At 39.2% G+C, this 24,727-nt stretch overlaps 1 protein-coding gene and 1 pseudogene across 2 annotated transcripts; both read right to left on the bottom strand.

Annotated features, from left to right (window-relative positions):
• Positions 1 to 677: 677 nt before the first annotated feature.
• LOC113008694 (sodium-coupled monocarboxylate transporter 1-like) lies at positions 678 to 7,907 on the bottom strand (annotated as a pseudogene).
• A 4,750-nt stretch (positions 7,908 to 12,657) lies between these two features.
• LOC113009145 (sodium-coupled monocarboxylate transporter 1-like) lies at positions 12,658 to 21,875 on the bottom strand. Of its 2 annotated transcripts, XM_026147295.1 has the most exons (18): positions 21,860 to 21,875; positions 20,362 to 20,705; positions 20,122 to 20,241; positions 19,453 to 19,518; positions 19,302 to 19,353; positions 19,121 to 19,188; positions 18,701 to 18,739; positions 18,304 to 18,419; positions 17,769 to 17,909; positions 16,850 to 16,979; positions 15,551 to 15,639; positions 15,263 to 15,372; positions 15,088 to 15,155; positions 14,868 to 14,954; positions 14,285 to 14,499; positions 14,010 to 14,110; positions 13,829 to 13,917; positions 12,658 to 13,748 (listed from the first exon to the last, which is right to left on the bottom strand). In XM_026147295.1, exons 2-18 carry the CDS (start codon positions 20,578 to 20,580, stop codon positions 13,629 to 13,631), a joined length of 1,830 nt encoding a protein of 609 aa, XP_026003080.1. In that variant the 5' UTR covers positions 20,581 to 20,705; positions 21,860 to 21,875; the 3' UTR covers positions 12,658 to 13,628. The 2 variants fall into 2 exon arrangements, with proteins under 2 accessions (XP_026003080.1, XP_026003079.1); XM_026147294.1 differs by lacking the exon at positions 21,860 to 21,875 and having other exon boundaries at positions 20,362 to 21,230.
• Positions 21,876 to 24,727: the final 2,852 nt, after the last annotated feature.

Below are 24,727 nucleotides of genomic sequence, written 5' to 3' on the forward strand. Positions count from 1 at the left end.
ATGTGTGTGTGTGTGTGTGTTGACCCCACATGCTCTTTGTGTCACCTCTTCACCTACTAACTGTCTGTGTCTCGTCCTCAAATGCTCTTTCTTAATTCACCTGTTGCACTTCTGACCTTTCACTAGACCAGAGGCTCACGGAGACTATGTGTATGTCTTCTACTAAATAAATGTTTTAACCAAGAACCTCTACTTAAACCTTAATATGAAATGACCTGATATATAAGTGTTTTGTAAGCATGTATTGCAATTCCTTCTATGGCTCCAAATCACTTGCACAATAGATTGTCCGGACATCGCGCCGAACAAAGCTTCCAACCCCCAATTAATTGACCGAGCTCCAACTCTTTAATAAGCACAGATATGACTATTTTATACACAATGCATAACTGCACCTGAAATACAAAATTAACATCATCATAAACATCTTAAGGCCATCTTAAAGCTATCTGTTACATTGTTAAAGCCTCGTCTTAGCCTGCTGCTCAAAATAACTTCCTGCTTCTGCAAACTCTCTGCAAGCCTGTTTCCTGTCAGCCTGTGACTTTTAGCCTTTCTGAAAGACACACTGTTCAACCCCTGAATGCAATATAAACTCCAGATTATATTATTAATGCAATGGTAATGATGACAATTATTTAACAATAGCAGTAAAATAATTTCCCTGCTCCACAATAGCCTCCTAAGCGCCTTTATTGAACGTGTTTAAACATTGTGCTTCTCCAGTAAAAGTAAAACAAACAGACCAAACAGGACTTCCACTGACCTCACCGATGATTATTCTTCATCAAAACATCCTAAGTGAAACCTTAAATGCTTTATATACACACGCACATGTTTAAAAAGTCCAAGTGTTTGGTAGGCCACATTTAAGATTTATGTATTTTCATGTTGTGACTTGTATCAACAGATTCTCACTACCTGAGCAAGTAGTCCCATAAGTGATGCCAGGCCAGCCATAGAAACACACAACCCTCCAATACTGCAACCTGCAACAACTTCGTGTAAAAACTGACATTTTAATCATGAAGATTTATAACTAATTCAGCTTTAGCCTCAGTCACATACCAGTGCTCAAAGGACAGAGTTCACCATGTACTGTGAACAGATCAGGTACGTACTCAGTGCTCTGGAGATGTAAAGCAATTGTCTGTCAGTCAGTGTGACATTTGGCTTGATCAGGTCCTCTAGAGTCACTGCAGCCAATGTGTTGATGATTGATGAGACTGTGCTGAGCTTAATAAAAGTTATTAAAAGGTCTGCAACCATTCACGTAACATTTGACAATCATTTAACTGATGGAACCAGCTAGGAAACAAGATGCATTAAGTACAGGATGAGGCCCAGCTTTTGATGTTGGAAACTGCAATACTTTATTAGCAAATAAAAGTATAAAACCTTAAGGTGCCACTGTAAACTGCTGCAAGAAAGAGTCCTGGGAGGCCAGGGTAGCTTTTCAGGATATCCATTACCAAATATGGCAGCAGCTATGAAGAAACAAAGATCAACTTGTTGCTTGTAAAACCACAGGCAGATCCACTAGTACTTTAAGGGAATAAGTTATGACACAGAACCTCAATACCTGATCAGAAAAAGAAATTTTTCCAGCTGTCCATGGATCAGTCCTTATAGAAAGAGTAGAGGCACAATCCTGAAAACACTGCAGATCCCAGGAACAAAGAATAACTTACCACGCTGATGAACACAGCTCTGAAAGAGACCAGGTGAAACAGTTGAAAGGATAAATTTCCATTCTTGCCAGGCTGGCATTAAGAAAAATCTACACTTGTTTATGGATGCACTGTATCCGGGTCCCATTAGTTACAAGACTGAGGGTCCTTAAATCATACCAAGTCTAGACTTTGAGTATTCTATGGTCCTGCTTGCAAGTACACTGCACTTAATAGATTAGACAAGCAGAAAGTTGACTAGCACATTTTTACACTTCCATATGCAAGCCTGAAAATTTTCCACATTTTAAGTGATATAGTATTGTTTCAGTTATAAAATCCTCCCATTAAATTATGACTCACATTCTGGCATGAGTGATACTCTTGCAGGAGTTGTATCTCTGAACCTGAGTCTGGCTAGTTCCACTGGTCATTGTCCAGCCGAGTGTCCCACCGATGGCTATGGTCCAAAATGTGTGCCGCCTCAGAGGGTTCAAGTCAAAACTGGGAAAACCGTATACCTATGAATCATCTAAAGTGAAGTGACAATTGTGCAACTTTATTCATATTTAAAAAACAGTAACTACAGACCCTAATGATTTCACGCAAATGCATCAATATGACCCGTAACTCCTTATATGACTGATGATGGATGACTAAGAGCCTACACAGATATGTCAATGAGGTTTCCAGGAAAAACTGGCCTGGTGTTTGTCACAAGACAATACTGTAGTGAAAAGGCAGAATAATATTTGCTCAGAAAAGTTAATGTGATTTTAAACCCCAGCACTGTAACATATTCAGCATCTTTGCAATCTATCCAAATAAGCCCGAGTAAGAGTAGATTAGAGTACGCTAATATGGTCAAACATGTCAGAAGTTGCTGCAGGGATGTCAAAGCCTTAGCACTGCAGGAGACATGGGCTGAACCAGTCACTTCCTTTCTGTACAGTTTAATTATACATTTAAATATAGCTGCAAATCCATCAATGGACCATCTTAAAATGTAAGAAATGTGTAAAGTTTAAAAATTGTTGGAGGTCTTTACTGTTGACCCACTTTTAAAAAAAATAATAATAATTGATTGTTCTTTCTTATCTACTTTGGTCAGAGTCTCTGGTAGACCAATTATGGCCCCTTGGCCTTACGTTTGACACCCCTAGGCTATTGAGTCGTTTTGACTTATTCATTTAGAGCGGTTTAAAAAAAAATAAAAAAATGTTTGCCTTTACCTGGACAATCACTCCCTATATTGGGGTTCAGCCAGAGTTCTTTGGCTTATTTTCAGACTATAGTACAGAAGCAATTTGTTTCCAGAAGTTCAGTCTATCAACGTGCCTAGTTCAAGTACTGTGATTTAAATCCAAGTAAAGAAAGCAGTGCTTTTGTTGCACTCAGTTCCAACAGTGGGGCTCAAATACACACTTTAATGTACTGTACATTTCTATCATTTGAATTATGGTGCAAAATTGTACTCAATTTGCCAAAACAATTCCTCAGTATTGAGATGCAAGGGTTTGAATATGCAGGCTCTTAAAGTTACTTTACTTTCTTCCCTTATACTCACTCCAGAAAGTTCAGTCTTCCTCCTTGTGAATTGGACAGAATAGAGACTCCTAAGGAGAGACACTTGGATATGACACAGAAGGCCGGCTAACATTATTCCAACCTAGAAGATAAAAATCGGATTATATCAAGACATTTACCCCACTGCTACAACTAGAATTCAAGTTTAATTGTGATTTAGAATTAAAGCCAAATGTCCTGGCACTCGAAATTGACTCATTTGATATTCTTCTATGTAGGCTATGTAGCATTAACAGTAATCTTGCGTGTCGAAGCCTACCTGGAAAACATCTGTCCAAACCACTGCCTTCATTCCACCCTGAAATAATGAGCCCATTTAAATCCAGACAGTCAAAGCAAGAAACAGTTCAGTTTAAGGGAAATGTATAGCAGAGAGAGAGATGACTTTTGCAGCTTTTGTTGTTCCATACCAATGCGCAGTATGCCGTACAGACCATTCCTGTTACCACGATTACCACCCACAGATTCCAGCCAGTCACTGTAGAGAAGTGGGAACATTTAAGATACTGGTCACTCAAGTACCCACAAGTTTACTTGTGCAGTAATGTTTCCTGAACCTGTCAGCTTTGGCCTGACTATACCTTGATTTAATGCGAGGGCTGGAGCATAAATTGCAAGTCCAGACAAAAGGAGCTGTGGTAAAAAAAAAAAAAAAAAGGACAAATGGCCATCTGGTTACAGATATGTGGCCCTAGCCAAACAAGTCTTAAAACTTGCTTACTGCCATACTCGCTGTTTGAATAATAGCGAGGAATGTTACCAGCAGACGGGTTACTTTGTTATAACGCAGCTCCAGATACTTGGTAGAGAAGACAGTTACTCATACAGCATCCAAACAGACTTTTTTTTTAAAACAAACAAACTAGTGGTGCATTTATTGTACCATAGAGCAGTCTAATTAAAAAACAAACAAACATTTTATTACACAATAAATCATAACTGGTTTAACCAGAAACCAAATAAGCTGATTTCTTCCCTTTAAATTACGGACGCGCTTCTGGTTATTGTACACAATCTGCAAAAAGCTACTACACATACCTGAAAAGTGCTGGTAATGGGCAGCCTGTAAAAGACTGGGAGAAAGATCTCACATGTGAACACCTGGGCCAGAAAATGCCCGAAGCAAGCATACCCTATGATGGCTCCATAGCGGTACACCTACAGACAAGCAGTGTTTCCAATTTAACAAACAGGAAAATGAGCAAGACCATGACACACATGCAGGTTTATAAAGTTTTAACAATTCACACAGTCGGGCTATTGGAGTTGGTGCAGTAGACTTGAAATACTAACAGGAGTCCAACCCTGAATAAATGTTTTTATTACAGTGTGGATATTAGATATTTTAGTATTATGGGAGCATTTACTGGGTACTTTTTTTGATGATATTAGACAGAAGATTCTGTGACTCAACAAGGCTCTTTATGTTAACCGTCATTTTCTCTTGCTGTGTCAACTGAAGATTTTATGGTGTGAAAGTAGATACTAAGGTTTGAGGGAAAACACCAACAAATCACTCTTTTACTTATCACTCCCTTGCAGAAGATGTTTATGTGAAGACCATCTGGGTTGTGTCAGAACTCACGGATGTAGGAGACCTCTGTATAAGATTTATAGGCCTTGTGAGTGTATCTTTATTGCCCTTGCTGAACAAAGGATTCCAACTGTCGAAGGACACCACCCCACCCAGTGGGCAGGGTCTGAACTGAAACCTGTTGTCTGCCTATAAAAACTGCTGCACAAAAGAATAAACCGAGTTAGTTTGGGATGACAATTGTGGAGCAGGGATTTTTTGATCATTTGGATATGGTAAAACTGAAACTGTTAGTTTTATGTTAAGGGTAAAGGATTAAAGTGAACTGAATCCTGTTTAGAAGATACAATGCCGGTTTTTCAAAGCTGTGAATAAATTTTAGAGGGAAAATTAGTGAGGGTTGAAGGAGGAGAACAGGTTTGATTTCTTTTTTGATTTCTAGAAGTAGTGGTTATAATGTAGGCTTACACAGACAGATATTACACAGAAACACACATGACAGTATTGATTCCAGGCAAAAGGCCTCAAATTCATTTAGCTTTTAACTGAACTTAAAGAAGGACCAAAGAGGAAGGAAAGCATATATTTTGGTTAAGTCTGATAAACTAGAATTAGAAGGTATTGTTAAATTAAAAGGAGCAAATGAAATAAAAAGGCTATACCAAAAACAGGTGATAACATAGGAAATGTGAGGTTTTAAAATGAAGTTAGTGTTAACACACAGGAGTTGTTTCAAGGCAGCATTTAGCTATGATGAAATGTATACAGGAGTAATTGCTTATATGCTTAAACTTAATTGATTAAAGTGGTTGTTTTTCTTTTGGAGCTTTTAGTAGAATAGGCTGGTTCTAATGATTTTTTGTTAAAAAGGTGGACAGTTTGTGTACAGGAGGTCGATGATCAGATAGGAAAATAGAGCGAGCAACCGGACGTAAAAGCAGGGCTTAAAGAGTTTTAAAGGGATGAGTAACGTTAAAGAATATATATAAATATAAGTCAATAAGTTAAGAACATAATTAGGATCAGGCTTTTGATTACAGAGTCCCAAAAAGGATAAGTTAGGGAGATGCAGGAAAAGGTGTTTTGTTTCCTTTGCAGAAGATCGATCTCGGCGACCACAGGAGGGGCGAGGATCCTGGAGATCTCGAGGCCTGCTGAACCACCAGAGAGGGACCGAGAAAACCTAAGCTTACACATGGAGTGTTCTCGAATGGGAGCTGGTTGAGCCAGAGGACGGCTAGAGAGGGTCTGAGCGAGGACACAATGTATTGCGACCTCTGGTGTTCCAGAGGTCGAGAGAGGGAGTGTGGAGCAGGGAAATTATTTTACTGCTATTGTTAAATAATTGTCATCATTACCATTGCATTAATAATATAATCTGGAGTTTATATTGCGTTTAGAGGTTTAAACAGTGTGTCTTTCAGAAAGGCTAAAAGTAACAGGACAGGAAACAGGCTTGGAGAGTTTTGCAGAAGTGAAAGTTATTTTGAGCAGCAGGCTAAGACGAGGCTTTAACAATGTAACAGATAGCTTTAAGAAGGCCTTAAGATGTTATGCATACAGTTATTATGTTGACCTTGTATTTCAGGTGCAGTTAGGACTATTTTATACACAATGCATATCTGTGCTTATTAAAGAGTTGGAGCTCGGTCAATTAATTGGGGGTTGGAAGCTTTGTTCGGCGCGATGTCCGGACAATCTATTGTGCAAGTGACTTGGAGCCATAGAAGGAATTGCAGTACATGCTTACAAAACACTTATATATCAGGTCATTTCATATTAAGGTTTTAGTAGAAGTTCTTGGTTAAAACATTTATTTAGTAGAAGACATACATATAGTCTCAGTGAGCCTCTGGTCTGGTGAAAGGTCAGAAGTGCAACAGGTGAATTGAGAAAGAGCATTTGAGGACGAGACACAGACAGTTAGTAGGTGAAGAGGTGACACAAAGAGCATGTGAGGTCAACACACACACACACATGAGTTAGATTTATTTAGAGGAGAGATTAGTCATGTCTCGGTAAGAAAGAGGAACAATTCACTTTAAGACAAGAACGGAAAGTACCAGCCATGAAAATAGAAGATGATCTTCTGGGTTAAAAGTCATTGTGGTGTTGATCTGATCTATGTATAAAATGTATCTGTGACGCATGAAGGGGCGTCAGTAAATCAAACCCTGATGCTATAAAATATCTGTTCATGCTTTGATTAAGTTGAAGACTACTTGCTGTCGGCATACAGAGTTGTCTTCCCACACGTGTGTGTTCATTAAAATCATTGTTTGACCAAGACCTTCTGGACCAAGGGTGGTTTGTACTCTCCCTCCTCAATTTTGAACCTTAACACAATCTAGAACAGTCTCCGCGTCTTCTTGTTCTTCCAAACTGCTCCCGGTACTCCGGCCGGTGCCGTAATTAACTGTTGATCATATTTGAGTGTTACTTGAGAATATTCTAATTGTTATAGGTTAAAGGCTGAACTCTGATGATGAAAGCCCAGGCCTCAAAGAAACCCAGAATGGAGTTTCTTAAAATTATCAAACTCATTTTTCATCGTGGGCCAAATGGACTGGACCAGTTAAACTACCGTCAGTGTAAAGACATGTAATGCACATTTCATCTGAGATATTTTAAATATAAAAGTCATACTTCCAATAATACAGCTTGGAATATTTTATTAGCTAACAGAATGTTTTTACTATAAACTCAAAGTTCTATGCAATTAGTTTTTCTGTTACTTAAATGTTGTATTAATTGCCACGAGGAAGGTCCTTATACTTATGCAAGTACAGTTTAAAGTCAAATATTCGCGGGGAAAGCCAATCACAGGAAAAAATGAAAGTGCAATGAGAGAATTTTAATCTGAGGCCAATCCCGCACATTACCTCTACCGGAATGGATATCAGTATGATGGACGACAGGTCGCTGGCGGTCAGTGACAGGGAGACGGGCAGAGCGGTGAGTTTTCGATCTCCGGTTAAGAATTCCTGGGTATTTTGCTGCCTTCTTCCGATCCAAGCGTAGTGTAAGCCGATGGTTGCGGACACCAGCAGCATCAACACAAAAACTGCATAGTCCGCTATGTGCAACGAGTCAGCTCCAGCCAAGTCCTCACACATTTTGTTACAAGTCAGAGCAAAACTAACTATAACGCCAGATAGGCCTTTACAAATCACTGCGAACCCTGCTCTCCATGACGCACAAACTCGCTATGTGGCCGAGCTCTTCAGCTTATATATTCCTAAACACCTATAGTTATGTTCGTTGTTAGCCACAACCTCCACAGGTGACGCTGATTAAGACTCCTGATTAAGGCCGTGCACTGATTGGAAACAGGCGGGTAATGAGGGAGAACATGTTTTGTTCGTTTCTACATGAGCTTTGTGTGATTTGATAAGTATCTGAGGCTGAGACCACAGGACTGTAAAACATGATTGCTGGGCTTCATATCTGTACTGAACAGTCATATAAGTAGTGATGGGCAGATGAAGCTTCATGAAGCACTGAAGCTTTTCATCCAATTGGTTCATCCCAGCGCAAAGCTTCTTGAAGCTTCATTTGCTCTAGTAGGAGACCTACTGGACGTAAAAATATTAGTTGGCATGAATTTGAAGAGTGTGGCCTTTTGCACACAGCCTGTAAATGTCAACAACACAAGGAGTGTGTAAAACATGTATATTGTAGTGATGGCAGCATACTGTGTATATTTATACTGGCAGTATGGAAAATGATTATTTGGAAATGCTTAAAATGGAAATGATCATTTACTGTGAGGTGTGGTTGGGGTGTGGACAGTAGTTGTGCTCCTCTTCTTAGCTGGCTCCATTCTCTCCTGACTTTCTCTCCTCACTCTCATAAACCTCCAAACTGTCTCCAAACTCTCACTAACCGCAACTCTCCATCAAACACCCACATTTTTGAATGAAGTCTGAGGGGTTTATATCGCTGTCATATCTCGCGGCAAAGTTCGAACCACTTCATGAACCAGTCACGTGGTACAGCCGGGCAGCGAGGCTTCGGACGTCATCATTTTCAGCTCTTCCCATAAATGAAGCAAGCCTCGATACGCGCATCGCGGAAACGCCCCCTCAATTACTCGACACAGGCTTCGAAGCCTCGATACAGAACGTCACATCACTACATATAAGATTAGCTAGTAAATAACAATTAGTTAATGTTGTTCATGTTCACTAAAGTCAGTGTAAATATGAGATGACCAATACTATAGTTATTATATTAATCATTATAGGTTATTACAGCAGTGAGTTTGAACTCTCAAATCAAATCACTTCTATTGTGACATCACATGTGCAGGTACACTGGTACAGCACATGTGAGTGAAATTCATGTGAGTGAACTCTGTGTCAAATACTGAGCTTCAGTAAAGATTCAAGTTGCAGTTATTTATATGTCCTGTCACCTTAAATCTTCACTCAAAGACAATTATCTTTGACAGTGTATATGTATATGTATTATATTTAACCTCCTAAGACCCGAACTCTTCCATGACATGCATTTTTAATTTCTCTTTGATATCTGGGCATATTGGTGCCTGATGAATGTAAAAACAGAGAATTATCAGATTTTTTTTTACCTTATTTTTGTTTTTAAGAACAATAAGAGCCACATATGAGGATATCCGTTTAAAATATTTGATAGAACAGTGGCAGTATAATGTCCTCGTACGTGGATATCAGGCCCATGTAGAGCAAAATTGAGTATTTTGGTCTAAATAACCCAAAATGTGATGTCCACATGGGGCAGCACGGTGGCACGGTGGTTAGCACTGTTGCCGCACAGCAAGAAGGTCCTGAGTTCAATTCCACCATCAGGCCGGGGTCTTTCTGTGTGGAGTTTACATCAGAATACTTTATTGATCCCTGGGGGAAATTATTTTTTGTTACAGTGCTCCATTTTAAACCAACATTAAGACAAGACAGACAATACGCTAACTAAGAATAGTACAATATATACATATATATACATACATACATACATAAGTCACTCATAAATAAATAGTTGGAAAAGAAACATGTGTAGTTGTAGCAGCAAACAGTGTGTTAAGTGGATGCGTTGTACAGGGAGATGGCCACAGGCAGGAAAGATTTCCTGTGTCGTTCAGTGGTGCTTTTCGGTAATCTCAGTCTCTCACTGAACGAGCTCCTGTGACTGACCAACATGTCATGGAGTGGGTGGGAGGTGTTATCCAACATTGTCTTTATCTTGGACAGCATCCGCCTCTCCGACACCACCTTGAGGGAGTCCAGCTCCATCCCCACAACATTGCTGGCCTTACGGATCAGTTTATTAAGTCTGTTGGCATCTGCGACCCTCAGCCTGCTCCCCCAGCATGCAACAGCATAGAGGATCGCACTGGCCACAACAGACTCATAGAAAATCCTCAGCATTTTCTGGCAGATGTTGAAGGACCTCAGTCGCCTCAAAAAATAGAGACGACTCTGGCCCTTCCTGTAAAGTGCTGTGGTGTTTTTAGCCCAGTCCAGTTTATTGTCAATGTGTACTCCAAGGTATTTATAGTCCTCCACAATGTCAACACTGACCCCCTGGATTGAAACAGGGGTCAAGTGTTTCCTGGTCTTCCTGAAGTCCACGATCAGTTCCTTGGTCTTTGCCACGTTGAGCTGCAGATGATTCTGCTCACACCACGTGACAAAGGAGTCGACCACAGCCCGGTACTCTGTCTCATCATCCCTGCTGATGCATCCAACCACCGCAGAGTCATCAGAAAACTTCTGAAGATGGCAGGTCTCTGTGCAGTGGCTGAAGTCTGTGGTGTAGAGGGTGAAGAGGAAGGGGGAGAGGACAGTCCCCTGTGGTGCCCCTGTGTTGCTAATCACCTTGTCAGACACACACTGTGGGAGACGTACATATTGTGGTCTTCCTGTCAGGTAATCAACAATCCAGGACACCAGAGAAGCATCCACCTGCATCGCTGCTAACTTATCACCCAGGAGGGTCGGCCTGATGGTGTTGAAAGCACTGGAAAAGTCAAAAAACATGACCCTCACAGTGCTCGCCGGCTTACATGTTCTCCCCGTGTCTGCGTGGGTTCCCTCTGGGTACTCCGGCTTCCTCCCACCATCCAAAGACATGCAGTTTGTGGGGATAGGTTAATTGGATAATCCAAATTGCCACTGAGTATGAATGGTTGTCTGTCCTTGTGTGTTAGCCCTGTGACAGACTGGCGACCTGTCCAGGGTGTACCCCGCCTCTCGCCCCATGACAGCTGGGATTGGCTCCAGCACCCCCCGCGACCCTGAAAAGGATAAGCGGTAGCGAATGGGTGTTGAATGGATGGATGGATGTGATGTCCACATATGTGGACGCCAGGTCCTAGGAGGTTAAGAGACAAATGTTCCTTCAGTATGTTGGCATTACTAAATTTGGCTCAATGCTTACATATATGTATAAAAAGAAAATGTACGAGCTGTGATAACTGTTTCTGATAAAATGAAGAGTAGACTGATATATTGAATATTTCTTTATTGGGTGAGAAAATCAGACCATGTCATAACTGCTTTAATTCACACAGAATAGATATCAGAGCCTTAAACAGGCTGACGTCTGCTAAATGGGTCAAACTGGGCAGAAAGTATACAAACACATAAGATCCTTATAGAATATGATGTAACACTATAGATCAACTTACCTCAGAATATATAAAGCATATAAACAATTACAGCAATATGATGCAACAAACACAGCAGTGCTACTGATCCAAAATACTCAAAGCTTCATAGAACTGGAACAAACATTTATTTTTAGCTCCATTCTGCTGCTGATACAGACTTTAGGTTTCTGAACATTAAACTTGGTGCTGCCTTTCATAGTGTGTAACTTGAAGGCCCTGAGTACTTTCTCCCACACTGAAAACACTGGAATGATGAAATCATTTGAACATTATCTAACAAGACTGATTCAGGACAGACAGTTAGTTATTTTGAACTTTCCTAACAGTCCTTCACAAACAGGGAACAGTCTGTCTATTCTCTCCATCTGTCAGCTGCTGCTGGCTCTTCCTCCTCCTCTTCCTCACACACTGCTGAGTTTGTCCTGGTGGATCATCAGGGCTGCAAAGCCTCACAGATGATGTGCAGCTGTGGGTCCCTCAGTCTGTCCTCACTCTGGACACTTGCAGTTGTCACACATGGAAATCAAATGTGTGATAAGCTGCAGGATTCAAACACAAGTGTAACTTATAAACACATGTTCATACTTTTATTCCACAATCAGAGAGAAAGAAACAGAGAGAGAGTGCAGGACAGACAGACAGGTGACAGTCTCAGGTGTACACACTGCTACAAAACAGCACCAGAGAAGCAGGATTTAGTGTTTGTGTTATTACGAGTGTAAACAAGAAGAGTTCCCAGATGGTACAGTGGACACATGTGTGACTCCTGTGATTAAAGCATCTTTCTTTCAGCTTAACGAGTGAACCGTCAGCTCGTTTAAAGATGTGTAAGATGTGAGCCTCATCTTGGTGACTCCCATTTAGACCAAAATTATATGGCCAATTGCATTTTTCATATAACCTCTGGGATCTCCTGGTCTAACAACACTTTCAGTCAAAGGCTCTTGGGACACTTTTTCAATCCTTTGAGGCATCAAGTCTAGACGTGGCTCCTTAAAGAGCCAAGTTTCCAGCTATAAGGTTGCCCAAGTCTGTGATTGGTACCCTGTACAGGACATCAACTCTTACTCTCAATGTTACCATATTTATATATACATATTAAGCGGAACTTAATCTAGAAACTGAGGCTACAACCACTTTAAAAAATATTTTTAATAAGATTACAATAGAAGTGAGAATTTAATAATTTTTTATAAGCAGTCACACTAATGGCCACCACAAAAAAAATGCAGGTTTAATGCACTTACACACATTTAATTCACTTTTAAGACCTAAATGCCACGTTCATTCAGAAGAAGGGAAGAAGTAAGCAGGGTAGCCTCTGCAGAACTGCATGCACATTGGACATGGGGCTCTGCCCTATGGGCCACGTGGCACGGTGCATGTTCTGTCCTCACTAAGTGTTGTCCTCGTGAACGTAGACTCAGCTATACAGACAGCTAAACACTCTCCTAATCAAAATCCAAGGAACAGTTGAGTTGGATGATTTAATAAGGAAAAAGTGTGAAACTGTTGACAAAACCAGAAATAAACCAATAAAAATGTTGTATCAATATAAAATATAGCAAACACATATTCAAAGATATAAGAACACTATATTTATCTGCTTACTGAGTGGAATATGGTTGGAATATGGCATTTTGCAGTTAATTTGATGAATTTTCACTGGGCTCTTCTGTAGCCCAGGAAGACAGAGCTTGAAACATATCAGCATGGCATATTGGCACAATAGTAACATTTTCCACCAAGACTATGAAGATAGTTATTTTACTCCCATGGCACACAAGGGATCACACTGGAGAGAACCAGGCTGAGAACCTAGCTGTCTTTTCATGCCTCCGAAGCAATTCAAAAATACAGACTCTAATCAATTTAATTACATGTAATTTTATTACATAACAATATGTTAACTTTAATGGAATCTGATTACATGAAAAATGATTTAAAAACTTTATTACTTAAATAAATAGACCTTTGATTTTTATATATTTCTGTGGCATCATTTAAAATTATTGCTTCATATTTATTGCTGATTGATCAGTACATAACTATTGCACAATTTAAATTCAAACAAGTGCTAGTCTGCATTTGCAAAAAGTCCCACCACAATTCCTCTTCTACATTGCATTTCCTGTATAAGATCATAGAGAAACAAAGAAGCTTATACTTTAAAAAAGCAGCTACATTCTTAGGTGGAAATGCTGCTTTGTGGCAAATCCAGCTCAACATCACAGAAAGCAGGATTAGGATTGCCAAATGTCTTCTTCCTGTCCTTTTTCAGATCAAGCTTTCTTTTTCGTCTCATGGCCTAAAAAATGGGAAAACAGGGCAGAAACTCAGTAAGTTAACCTGTCATATATGACATTCGCTTACTGAAGCAGTACTTACTCTGTCTTTGATCAATTTAAACAAGTAGTAAAGACTTGTGTCTTCTTTTGTCAGCCTGAGCCTGGATTCTACATTCAGCTTCCGACCTCCTGAAATGTTCAATAACAACACACAAAAAGCATCAATAACCTCCTAAGAGGACAGCGTTAACCATAGTGCGCTGAATAAAGATGTTATTTACCTGTCAACACGCTGACTATCAGACCCACACTTATAGTTATTATAGTTCCAATTGGACTGAAGTAAAGGTAGGAGACTGAGTACCAGTCTGCCAGCGCAGGCCTGATGATGGGAGTCGTGAAACCAGAAGTGAAATCTTGCTCATACCATCAAAAGAACAATTGTCATCAAGATTTCTAATGTCTACTCATCAGTGTGCTAAAATTTTTTATAAATGTTCATCCAGGGCATTAAAAAAAAGTTACTTTATGGATCTTTTCTATTAGCTACACTTACTTGCTATTGATAAGTACTCGGGCTGTTGTTGTGGAGCTCTGCAATGTTGGGACATGAGTGGAGGTCCAGCTGAAGCTGTCCGTCATTGTAAAGTTACAGCCTTCAGTGGTCAGTGACAGAGGCCGACTCATTTCAGGGGGAGGAGGGTATATCTGCGCTCCGATGGCCACCCAGAGAGACACAGCCAGCCCCAACACAACACCTGACAAAGCTCCCTGAAAAACATTTTAATGAGTGCAACATGAAAAAGTGTACAGTTCCATAGAAAAAGATACAAAGGATATGCAAACGTTTTAAAGGGACGATTAAAGATGAAGCCTTATTAAATAACAGGGATATATGTAGTATGAAGGTAGATAAAGTACTGTGGGGGTTTTAGCCTCTGTTTGCTCTCAATTCAACTTTTTTGAGACGTGTTGCTGCTGTCAAGTTCAAAATGAGCTGTTATTTTTTTAAGAAATGGCACATTTTCTGGGTCTCTATGGTCTAATGTGACTAAAACCTTTTCCTGAATCATTTTTTTTTTATCTGAATGTTTATTGACAGCCTTTTTTGGAATTAGGTGTAACAGGGATATACTTACTTTTGACGTGGCAAATGGACAGAGAATCCCCAAAGTGAACAGTCCAAGTAAAGGACCTCCAATGACCCCGAATATACTGATGACTGCCTGTTTAGAGGAAAGCACATACCAGCTAAGCTGCAGACAGCATATTCTATCATTAACAAATGCATAGATCCTGTAATAGTTTTCCTCTCTTGATTAAATAAACCGTGGAGTTTACACACTGACAGATTTGTACCTGGAAGATCGGTCCTAGAAGTGAGGCCAACCCAGCCATCCCAATGCATAAAACTCCATACAGGAGGCCTGCAAACAATAATGGTAAAATATTGGGCGTTCATTTGTTAATAATTTTTCATAATTGCTTTTTAGCGATGCCAGTCTTAAACTGAACACAGTGATTATCTACTTACTCGTTCCTTTTGAGATCCAGGCCAGTTGTCTCTCTGACATGCTGGCATATGGTTTGATTAGATCTTCCACTGTCACTGCAGCCAGTGCATTGATGCTAGAAGAGACTGTGCTATGGGTTGGAATAGTAGGAAACCCAAGAACAGTCGAGTCAAAAACAAGGCACGATACAACTAACCTGCCTTTTAGATAGCAATCACAGCATTATACTGCAAGCTGCTACAGTAAACACACTAAATTTTCATTGTGTACTTAATCTGTTGAAAGTATTATCTTAAATATTCAATAACCTTAAAGATCCACTAAATGCTGCTGCCACAAACAGACCAGGAAGGCCAGGATAGTCTCCCAAGACGTCCATCACCAAATAAGGCATCAACTACAGAGGAACAGTGAGACTGGGTTAATGGATCAAGAGGGCCAGAGAGTCATACTTTATACAAACTACTGATAATAATGATATTAAACTGTTAGTTCAACAGTATTCACACAGTTAAGTAATTAAGTAGCTACTATTTACCATTGATTAGTAATATTCAAATTTTTGTTACTTTGTAACTTTGTTACTTTTGTAAGGTTTTATCACTGATAAGACACACCCATGATTTCAAGTACTGTTTATTCAAAGATGATAGTGTCTCAAAGATTAACACAGGGTGTACTTTGGCACTGGTGCCATTACACATTTTTCATAACAATAGTGAGTCTTTTTTTTTTTTTTTTTTTTTTTTTTAGCACATTACTCATCTTTTTATTAGTTGCAGCTATATACCATCTGTTTGTTGAGATCTTTAAAAAGAAGCTAATTTGCAGTCGGTTTGGTGTTACAAGATTGTTGCAGTCCCTGAAATACATTATATAGACAAAGTGTTGGTCCACTCTTCTTAATCTTTAAATCCAGATGTTTGCAGTCTTATTGCCACAGGTGTGCAAAACTAAGCGCATGGCCACGAAGTGTAATTTTACTCACTTTTGAAAGAATGAGTTGTTTTTTTTTTTTTTTTTTTTTTTTGGAAGTGATAGTGAGTCTAACTATCAAATGTTGATATAAGGGCCTTGGTTAGGACATTTTCATATTACAGTTTAATGAAGTGAATTCTCAGTCTTGAGACACTCCTCGTTTCTTTAAATGCTACTGGGAAAAAATGGGAAAAAACCATAAACCACGACTGTAGTTTTCTGTAGTTTCTTGGGCCTACCACTTTTTTATCATCTAACACCTAACACAGGCCTTTTGTTTCCACCCAAAAGAGCACTCTGCACACCATGCTGAGATGAAGTTTCTGACTAGTAGCTCTTTGGAAATCACCTTGTTGGTTGGAAAATACTATTTTTTGCCTGAGAAACTGTGTTAGTTTTGGGATTAAGCTAAAGAAACTAGGAAAATGATGTGTTTTTGGCACAAATTTCTGGTAATAGAGTGCCTAAAGATATCGTTTAAAATGGGTTCTTACTGGTTTATTTCTCAAATTAGGTGCCTTGATGCTTGTTGGGGCAGTTATATAAGAACTATAAGAAGTAATATGAGGTAAACTTTCTATCATGCGTGAGTGTAATTTGTTACAGTGTAACTCTCAGCTATGTCATACCTGATCAAGTGCAGAAAGCAGTCCAGATGTCCAGGGGTCGCAGCTTTTATAGATTGAGTAAAGACACATTCCCGCAAACACTGCACACAACAGTATCAACCACAGACCTAACAGGTTGATGAACAAAGAACTAAAGAAGAAAACAGAAAATAAATGTACTTGCATCCATTTATTTATATAAAAAAAACATTTATATAATATATATATATATTTTTTATTATTATTATTATTATTTTTTAATATAGCACCAAATTACAACAACAGGTGCCTCAAAACAGTTTATACTGTAAATACAATATACAATAATACATACAGAGAAAAACCCAACAATCACATGACCCCGTATGAGCAAGCGCTTTGGCAACAGTGGGAAGGAAAAACTCCCTTTTAACAGGAAGAAACCTCCAGCAGAACCAGGCTCAGGGAGGGGCGGGGCCATCTGCTGCGACCGGTTTGGGTGAGGGGAGGAAGACAGGATAAAGACATGCTGTGGAGGAGAGCCAGATTAATAATAACTAATAATTAAAGGCAGACAGGTATATGAACATAAAGTGACTACAAAAGGTGACTGAAGAAGAAACACTAGACCTACTGCAGCATAGGAATGAAGGATTCGGGGTTACCTGATTCAGCCCTGACTGTGTTTTATGAAGAAGGAAAGCTTTAAGCCTAATCTTAAAAATACAGAGGATGCCTGTCTCCTGAATCCACACTGGAAGCTGGTTGCACAGAAGAGGAGCCTGAAAGCTGAAAGCTCTGCCTCCCCGTCTTTTAAATATGGATGAATTTCTATATTAGTCTCTGCAGTGTAACATATGACTGACCGCTAACTGGCATTTTTAAGGCAAGCTTTTTGTTGAGAAGCCCCCACCACCACCACCACCACCATACATACATCGTGCAATAAAACAAGACTCACAGTCTAGCATGAGCAATGCTCTTGCAGGAGATGTATCTCTGAACCTGCGACTGGTTGGTCCCATATATACTGGTCCAAAGAAATGTCCCTCCAATGGCAACAGTCCAAAAAGTGTGTCTTCTCAGAGGGTTTGTATCAAAGCTGATGAGACATAAAAAGGGAGAAATTTGAGTTTATTGATTGCTTCTGAATTCAAGAGGCTGGTTAGCTAATCTCCAATGTGCACCATTCACAAAAATGTGCTTTAAAGGAGTTTACAACAAGTGAAATCACTAGCAGTACACTAGGAATGCTCCACAGTATGAGACATTAAATTTCCACAGAACTGCTACGGTGCTTAGCTGCATTTGTGGAAAGAATTGTTCTTATTGCTGTGTATGTATATTGTTGTTGATTTAGTGATGATATACTGAGTCAACCCATAGCATGAAAACTGTCACTGTAAATTAGTGTTACTGTTCCTCTTCTGCCGACAGTTGACTCTTTTCCTGCTGCTAAATTGAACGTTCATTTTAATGTTTTGGTGAATACTCACTCCCAGAAGTTGATTCTCCCTCCGTGTTGTGAATCTGAAAAGATGTTGATGACTCCACCTTGTAGGATCACAGATGCGATGATGACAGACAGGAAACCTGCGATCATTACACCGAGCTGGAGGGAAAAAAATACCACTTTTAGTTTGCTTATTGAATGTTGATGGAAACGGTGATAAAAACTAGTGTTTGACTTGTAAAGAAGAGCAGAAAATGCTGGTGTTTTGAATGAAGCAAAACACCAGCATGCTGATGTGGTGTGCAGTTACTATTTATGAAACACCAGTGTACATTGTTGTCTCTCCAACCACAAGCAGCATGAGGCATAACGGGTGAGCTCTGATTTAGTCAGTACCACACCAACCACCTGGTGTGTTATTATTTCCCCGAGGAGCCTACCTGAAACACGTCTGTCCACACCACTGCCTTTAGACCACCCTGTAACAATGCAGACCAAAGTCAGATTTCACAAAGGGCTGCTGTATATTTCCATTTGGTGGTATGACTCTTTTAGACCTTCAAGAACCAATAACTGCAGATATAATACTGATTACAATTATTGAGTCAGACATTGCATTAAAAGAAGGTTGAAAAACTTCCACATGTGCATGAGTCTAGGGAAGCTTAAGTAGTGCACACTTTCTGAGGTTTCCTAGGTGTGCAGAAGTGTATCATCATGATGACACTGGGATCCTCTGATCGATGGTGATCGGGGCTGAGCTTGAATGAACCCATTTTCTCATTATTTAATCATTCTTGTCAAAATGCATTAAAAAATTGGGGACCGCAGAATTCATTCAATCAAATTTTGTTACATACCAGTGTGCAGTAAAATGTACAGACCACTCCCGTGGAAATGACCACACCCCACAGATTCATCCCGGTCACTGAGGAATGAACCACTGGTCAGTCAACTGGATAAAACCGAGTACGCCTAAGTGCCCTCGTGCAGGAATGTTTTATGAATGTGACCACTGTGTTGGACCGCAAGCAAACATACCTTGGTTTAAAGCAAGAGCTGGAACATAAATGACAATTCCACTGTAGAGGATCTGTCACAGGAAAAAAAAAGTTCCCCGAGTGACTGATATGTGGTTTTACCTACACAGGTCAAAACCCTGTAATTATGTGTAGACAGGCCTCTTACTCACTGTTTGGACAATGAACAGCAGTGTGCCCAGCAGACGGGTTGCTCTGTTAAAACGCAGCTCCAGATACTTCATAGTGACAGAAGTAGAGAGACAAGATAAAAGTATGAGTAAGGTGATGCAATTCTATCAAGTCATAAAATGTTTTCGTCTCATGTTTACAAATTAACCAGCGCCTTAAAGTCGAACCCAATCACTCCCTTTACTCCTCTTTGGTTTGAATCTATCGATAATCTGTTTTTCATCTCCATGCACCATAGTTCATGACATAAAGTGAGACAAAAGCAACATCTGAAACTTGAAAACCACACACCATAATGTTTAGTAGCCGGGGCTCTCTTTACAAACCACTTTTGACTTTCTTTGACTTTTACCAAGTTACTTGGCCATATTGTATTTTATCTATCTCAGTCCACAAAAACGACGTGCTCTTTATTCTTTCAGTGTCATTCTTGTTTTGTTTTTTACCAAGCCTAACACAGGCCTTTTGTTTGCACAGTAGTGCAACGGTGATCAAATGTCTCTGTCCCTTTCTCGATAACAGTTCAAAATTATCTTTCACATGTAGACATTTCATTCCTGTGTAAACAGAGTCTGGTGGAATTGCAAAACAGAAATCAGACGATCCACACAGCACAGCGCTGAAAAAAGGGGAAGAAAAAGTACTCTTACCTCAAAAGTGCTGGTGATTTCCAGCTTGTAGAAGATGGGGAGGAAGACCTCAGATGTGATCAGCATCGCCATTAAATAGGAGAGACCGTAAAATCCGATATTGGCTCCGTATTGGTAAACCTACAGAGGGATTGTATGAATTATTGTAGCTATTTAAAAAAAAAGAAAGTTCAGCCTTGCTTCCATTCAATAACCGTCACATTTTGGATTTGTCCCTTGTGAATCTGCGTTTTACCTTACCTCAGCTGGAAAGGACAGCACTGTGATGGCTGACATGAAGCTGGCGGTCAGGGACAGGGAGACGGGCAGAGCTGTCAGCTTGCGGCCTCCAGTTAAAAAGTTCCCGGGGTTTCTCCGGCTCCTGTCCACCCAGGCGTAGTAGATCCCCACAGCAGCGGACACCACCAGCATGAGAGCGAACACCACATAGTCCGCCAATGCGAAGGAGGTAACTGCCATTTTAGTCAAAGTTGGAAACAAAGCTTTGAGATTTATTCAGAAAGTTATTCAAACCTCCCCCATGTGTAGAAGTCCTGGCACATCACCATCTCACTGAACACTGAGCTGAGAGCAAAATCACACCGCTGTGGGTGTGTGTGAGGGAGGCAGGGAGGGAGGGAGACAGGTGGATATAGAGAGAGAGTTAGTTCCAGGGAAGTACAGTAGCTGCAATATATGAAAAATCCACAGGCCAGCAAATATTTGTGATATCAAGTCTTCGTGACCGCAGAAAAAGTGTTTTTTATCAACCCCATGCTTGTGTTTCAAGAGGTTTTTTTTTGAGAAAACTGTGTGTTTTTGACAATGTTTTCGCCTTTTTATACTTCAATTTGCAGAAATACACACTTAAAAAAATGATCATGCCACTAACACAAGAAAATGATTTTTTAATTAAAAATCTATTGCAGCGTGTCATAGAGACAAACGTTTATTATGTTTATCTTGCTCCTCATTGCTGCTGTTTCAGTATAAGAAAAAAGCCCCTCTTCAAATCATACTAAAAACACTACTGTCCACCAATGTAACAATAACCGGAGCTAGCAGAGCGTAACTTTTTGAGCGTGTCTGAAGAGTGTGTGGTAGTTTTTGATAAGGGATACACGCAGAGGAGGAGCCAGACATTTGAAACACCCGGGGCTTAGCCCTAAAGGGTAGTATGCATGTGGGATTTTTTTTTTTTTTGAGGGGGGGGGGGGGGGGGGGTGTAGAAATGACTGAAAGATTAATAGGCTCTGTTTTGAGTTTTGTTCAAAAAAGAATGACTTCATATAGGGAAATATATATATCACACATGCAGGACACCTTAAACTAGTTTTTTAATTGAGCAGCAAGACAGAACGAAGTCGGGGCTGTATCAAGACACGAGGACTAAACCCCAATTCAACCAGACCCAGAACTGATCCAGAATTAAAACAGGACTACAAGAGTTCAAAAGCAGGATTACTGAGGACTTAACCAAGACATAACCACAATCAGAACTAGATGATAGTAGCACTAAAAATCATCATAGACCTGCACTACACTTATTTTTTTAATTCTACCAAAGTACAATATTTAGATTGAGAAAAGTTTATATAATTATTTAGCCTTGTTGTGCAAACAAGCCTGCAGAACTTAATAAATATAGAATTTGAAAAATAGCAAACCTAAAAAGAAACACTAGGTACGAGATACATGAGTACCTATGATACAGTGATACTTTTAGTAAGCAACCATTTGACTAACATGTGTGTCTCACCTGCTCTTGTTCATCTCTGTTCTGTCCTTATTCTCCTCTCTCCCTCTCTGTTCCTCTCTCTCCCTCTTTGTGCTGACAATCATCAAATATACAGTTGAAACCAGATATTTACAAACTCTTCAGATCAAAACACAAACACTTTTTTAATTGTAACATCAAATCAGACTAAATGTTTATTTTTTTAGATAAATATAAAAAACATATTTGTTAACTTTAAGAGTAAAGAGAGAAACTGTCTGTGTTTTTTAATTGCAAATGGCACCAAATTGTATTCAAATTGAGCCACACTTATGGAGCTCCACGATTCTTTTCCTGGTGTTTTGGTTGACATCTCTTGATTTTCCCATGTCAAAGAAACAGGCTCTGTGTTTTGCCTTATATGCATCCACAGCTGTGCCACCAATTTACTCACATGGACTCTACTAACCTATCAGAAGCTTCTTCAGCTCAGAATGGAATCGTCTGGAGTTTTCTTATTAATTAACAATAAACTTAGTGTACATGTACTCCTAAATTTAATGAAAGTGATAAAAAATAGACAGCTCTGTCTCTCTTTATTCTGACATTTAACTAATTCAAAATATATTTCAATATTTATCTAAAACAAAAGTTTACTCTAAATTGATGTTGTACAGTAAAAATGTTTTATGTTTTCTCCCTAAAGTGTATGTAAATATCTGGTTACAAATGTGAATATCCTGCTGTGTACTGAAACCCCTCTTGTTTTGCATAGAAATATACTGAACAACATACAAAGCATAATATATAAAATAACATTTACCTGAGTTTTTTCTTTGAAAGAACCCTCTAATGTCCATTCTTATATTTCAGTACATAACTGAAACCGATTTAGTCGGGGAGGGTAAGAACTGAAAATATGAAATAAACACACGTAAGCTAAGACTCTCTAAAAAATAGCATTTGTTCGGCTTTTCATTTCGCCATTTGTTGATTCACTTGAAGAGCAAGTAAAATAATATTGGTCAAGTGATCAGTTTCATATCAATCTTTCGTGATGCACCGTCATATTTACATTATTTGTACGGTACGAATGATTTGCTTTGGTACCTGCTCAAACTTAAGCTCTCCTTAGTATGGCTGGCTCCGTCTCTCCAACAGCGCACTCACGGGCAGCAGCTCCCCCCGCCCCCTCGCTCGGTCGCTTAGTGCCTGAGCTTGGATCATACCAATATCAGGGGGGGATTCACGCACAGTCGTAAATTCCCACCGTGTGCACTATGTGCTTCGAATATTGTGTGTACTTTTTGTTTTATACAGTTGTCAGCCAGGCATCTAACTATGAAAAAATTACACTCCAAAATACCCCGGGCTTCTGACAAAACAACCCGGGCTTAAGCCCCGTAAGCCACCCCCCCGCTCCGCCCCTGGATACACGGCTCAGAATTCAGCAAAGCAGATAAAAAGAGGGAAGGGACTTGAGAAGTTGTGTAAAGTGTGATTTTACTGGCAGTTTTGAGAATGTGGACTAGATTTTGAAAGTTATGGGACTGGATTTTTCTGGATTTGAATCCTTGTTGTTGCTGCAGCACCAGAGTCAGCTGGGCTACAGTTTATCAGACTTTATCTTTATCAAACCTTGTGTGGGATTCATTAATCATTTCAAAAATAGGAATATAGCAATATTCATTTTTCTAGAGTAGACTATGATATAGATGAAAATAATATCTTATGTTATTGTCTATAAATATATGCTATAGTAATGAAATGTCTGCACACACACAGACTGTAAACACCTGGAGAATCAGAATCTTTATTTCAGACCTATATGTAATAAATGTTAATAAAGATAAATAAATGAATATGAAATAAAAAAGAAAGACATTATATTCAAATGATGAGAAATATTGATCATTCCCTGTTTGAAACTCAGTAGGAGGTAACACATGCTTATTAAGTCCAACCCCTATTTAGCTGATTGTATATATCTGTTTTGATTATACAGTCTAATATATACATAGACATTATCCATAAATAAATTTACATTTTTTTTATTTTACCACGTGTGACCTTAAAAATAATGAATGTTTGTGCTACAACCCTTGTTAACTATACTTAAGCACCATTATTTCTATTTTGTATGACATGGTGTACTTTTGTAAATGGTAACCCAAATCTCCACATAGTAACTCAAGTATGATAAAAACCAGTGAACTACATCAGGTATGCAATGATCTTTGGGGAGTATATAAATGATTATATACATATCATCCTTTATATAAATTCACTCCCAACATAGTCCTCACAAAGGGGAAAATATGTGTTTTTGTATGAGGCTGTAAATAAGTTAATTTATGACTGAAGATGAACATTTTAAAATTGGGGACTGACTAACTTTTAAAGCCATCTTCAAATAGCCACTCAAGAAACTAAACTCTTTCCAAAAAAAGCGCCACTACCATGAAAAAATAATATAACTCTAACAATTTATACATTAATAATAAACCATAAAGTATGTTTTTTTCTGTTTACAGCAAGCCTCTCACTTTTGGTAAAGACTCAGATGTTATTAGTGTGAATAGTTGCTTGAGTGGCACGTTTACCAGTCTGGTCACGTCTTATTTGGATGGATGGGCAGATATGATGATGTCCTTTATGAAATAAAAATGTTGCATCCACCATAAATATTTTTTCTCCAGTCAATTAAACCTTTAAATGAAACATAACCCATAACGCTTACAATAATGTGAAAGTTTAGTGGACACCAAACTCTGTTGTCCTTGTTAAATGTAGGTAATCGGGATATGGTCATATGATTTGGACCCAGTGGCGCTCCGTAGAACGATTTCAGGCAGGTTTCAGTTAAATTATTTCAGATAAACACTGCTTTACTATTGTTTTCTTTGTGTC

This window comes from Astatotilapia calliptera, chromosome 17 (assembly GCF_900246225.1).
Source record: "Astatotilapia calliptera chromosome 17, fAstCal1.2, whole genome shotgun sequence".
Lineage (NCBI taxonomy): Eukaryota > Metazoa > Chordata > Actinopteri > Cichliformes > Cichlidae > Astatotilapia > Astatotilapia calliptera.

What these genes read in the sequence shown, in the direction of transcription:
- LOC113009145 (XM_026147295.1), bottom strand. Translation starts at nt 20,580, where the DNA reads ATGGCAGTTACCTCCTTCGCATTGGCGGACTATGTGGTGTTCGCTCTC. An exon ending in AGCTCTTGCTTTAAACCAAG is followed by an intron (nt 19,189 to 19,301) that starts GTATGTTTGCTT and finishes TTCATTCCTCAG; the next exon opens with TGACCGGGATGAATCTGTGG. An exon ending in TGCTTTCTGCACTTGATCAG is followed by an intron (nt 15,640 to 16,849) that starts GTATGACATAGC and finishes GTTCCTCTGTAG; the next exon opens with TTGATGCCTTATTTGGTGAT.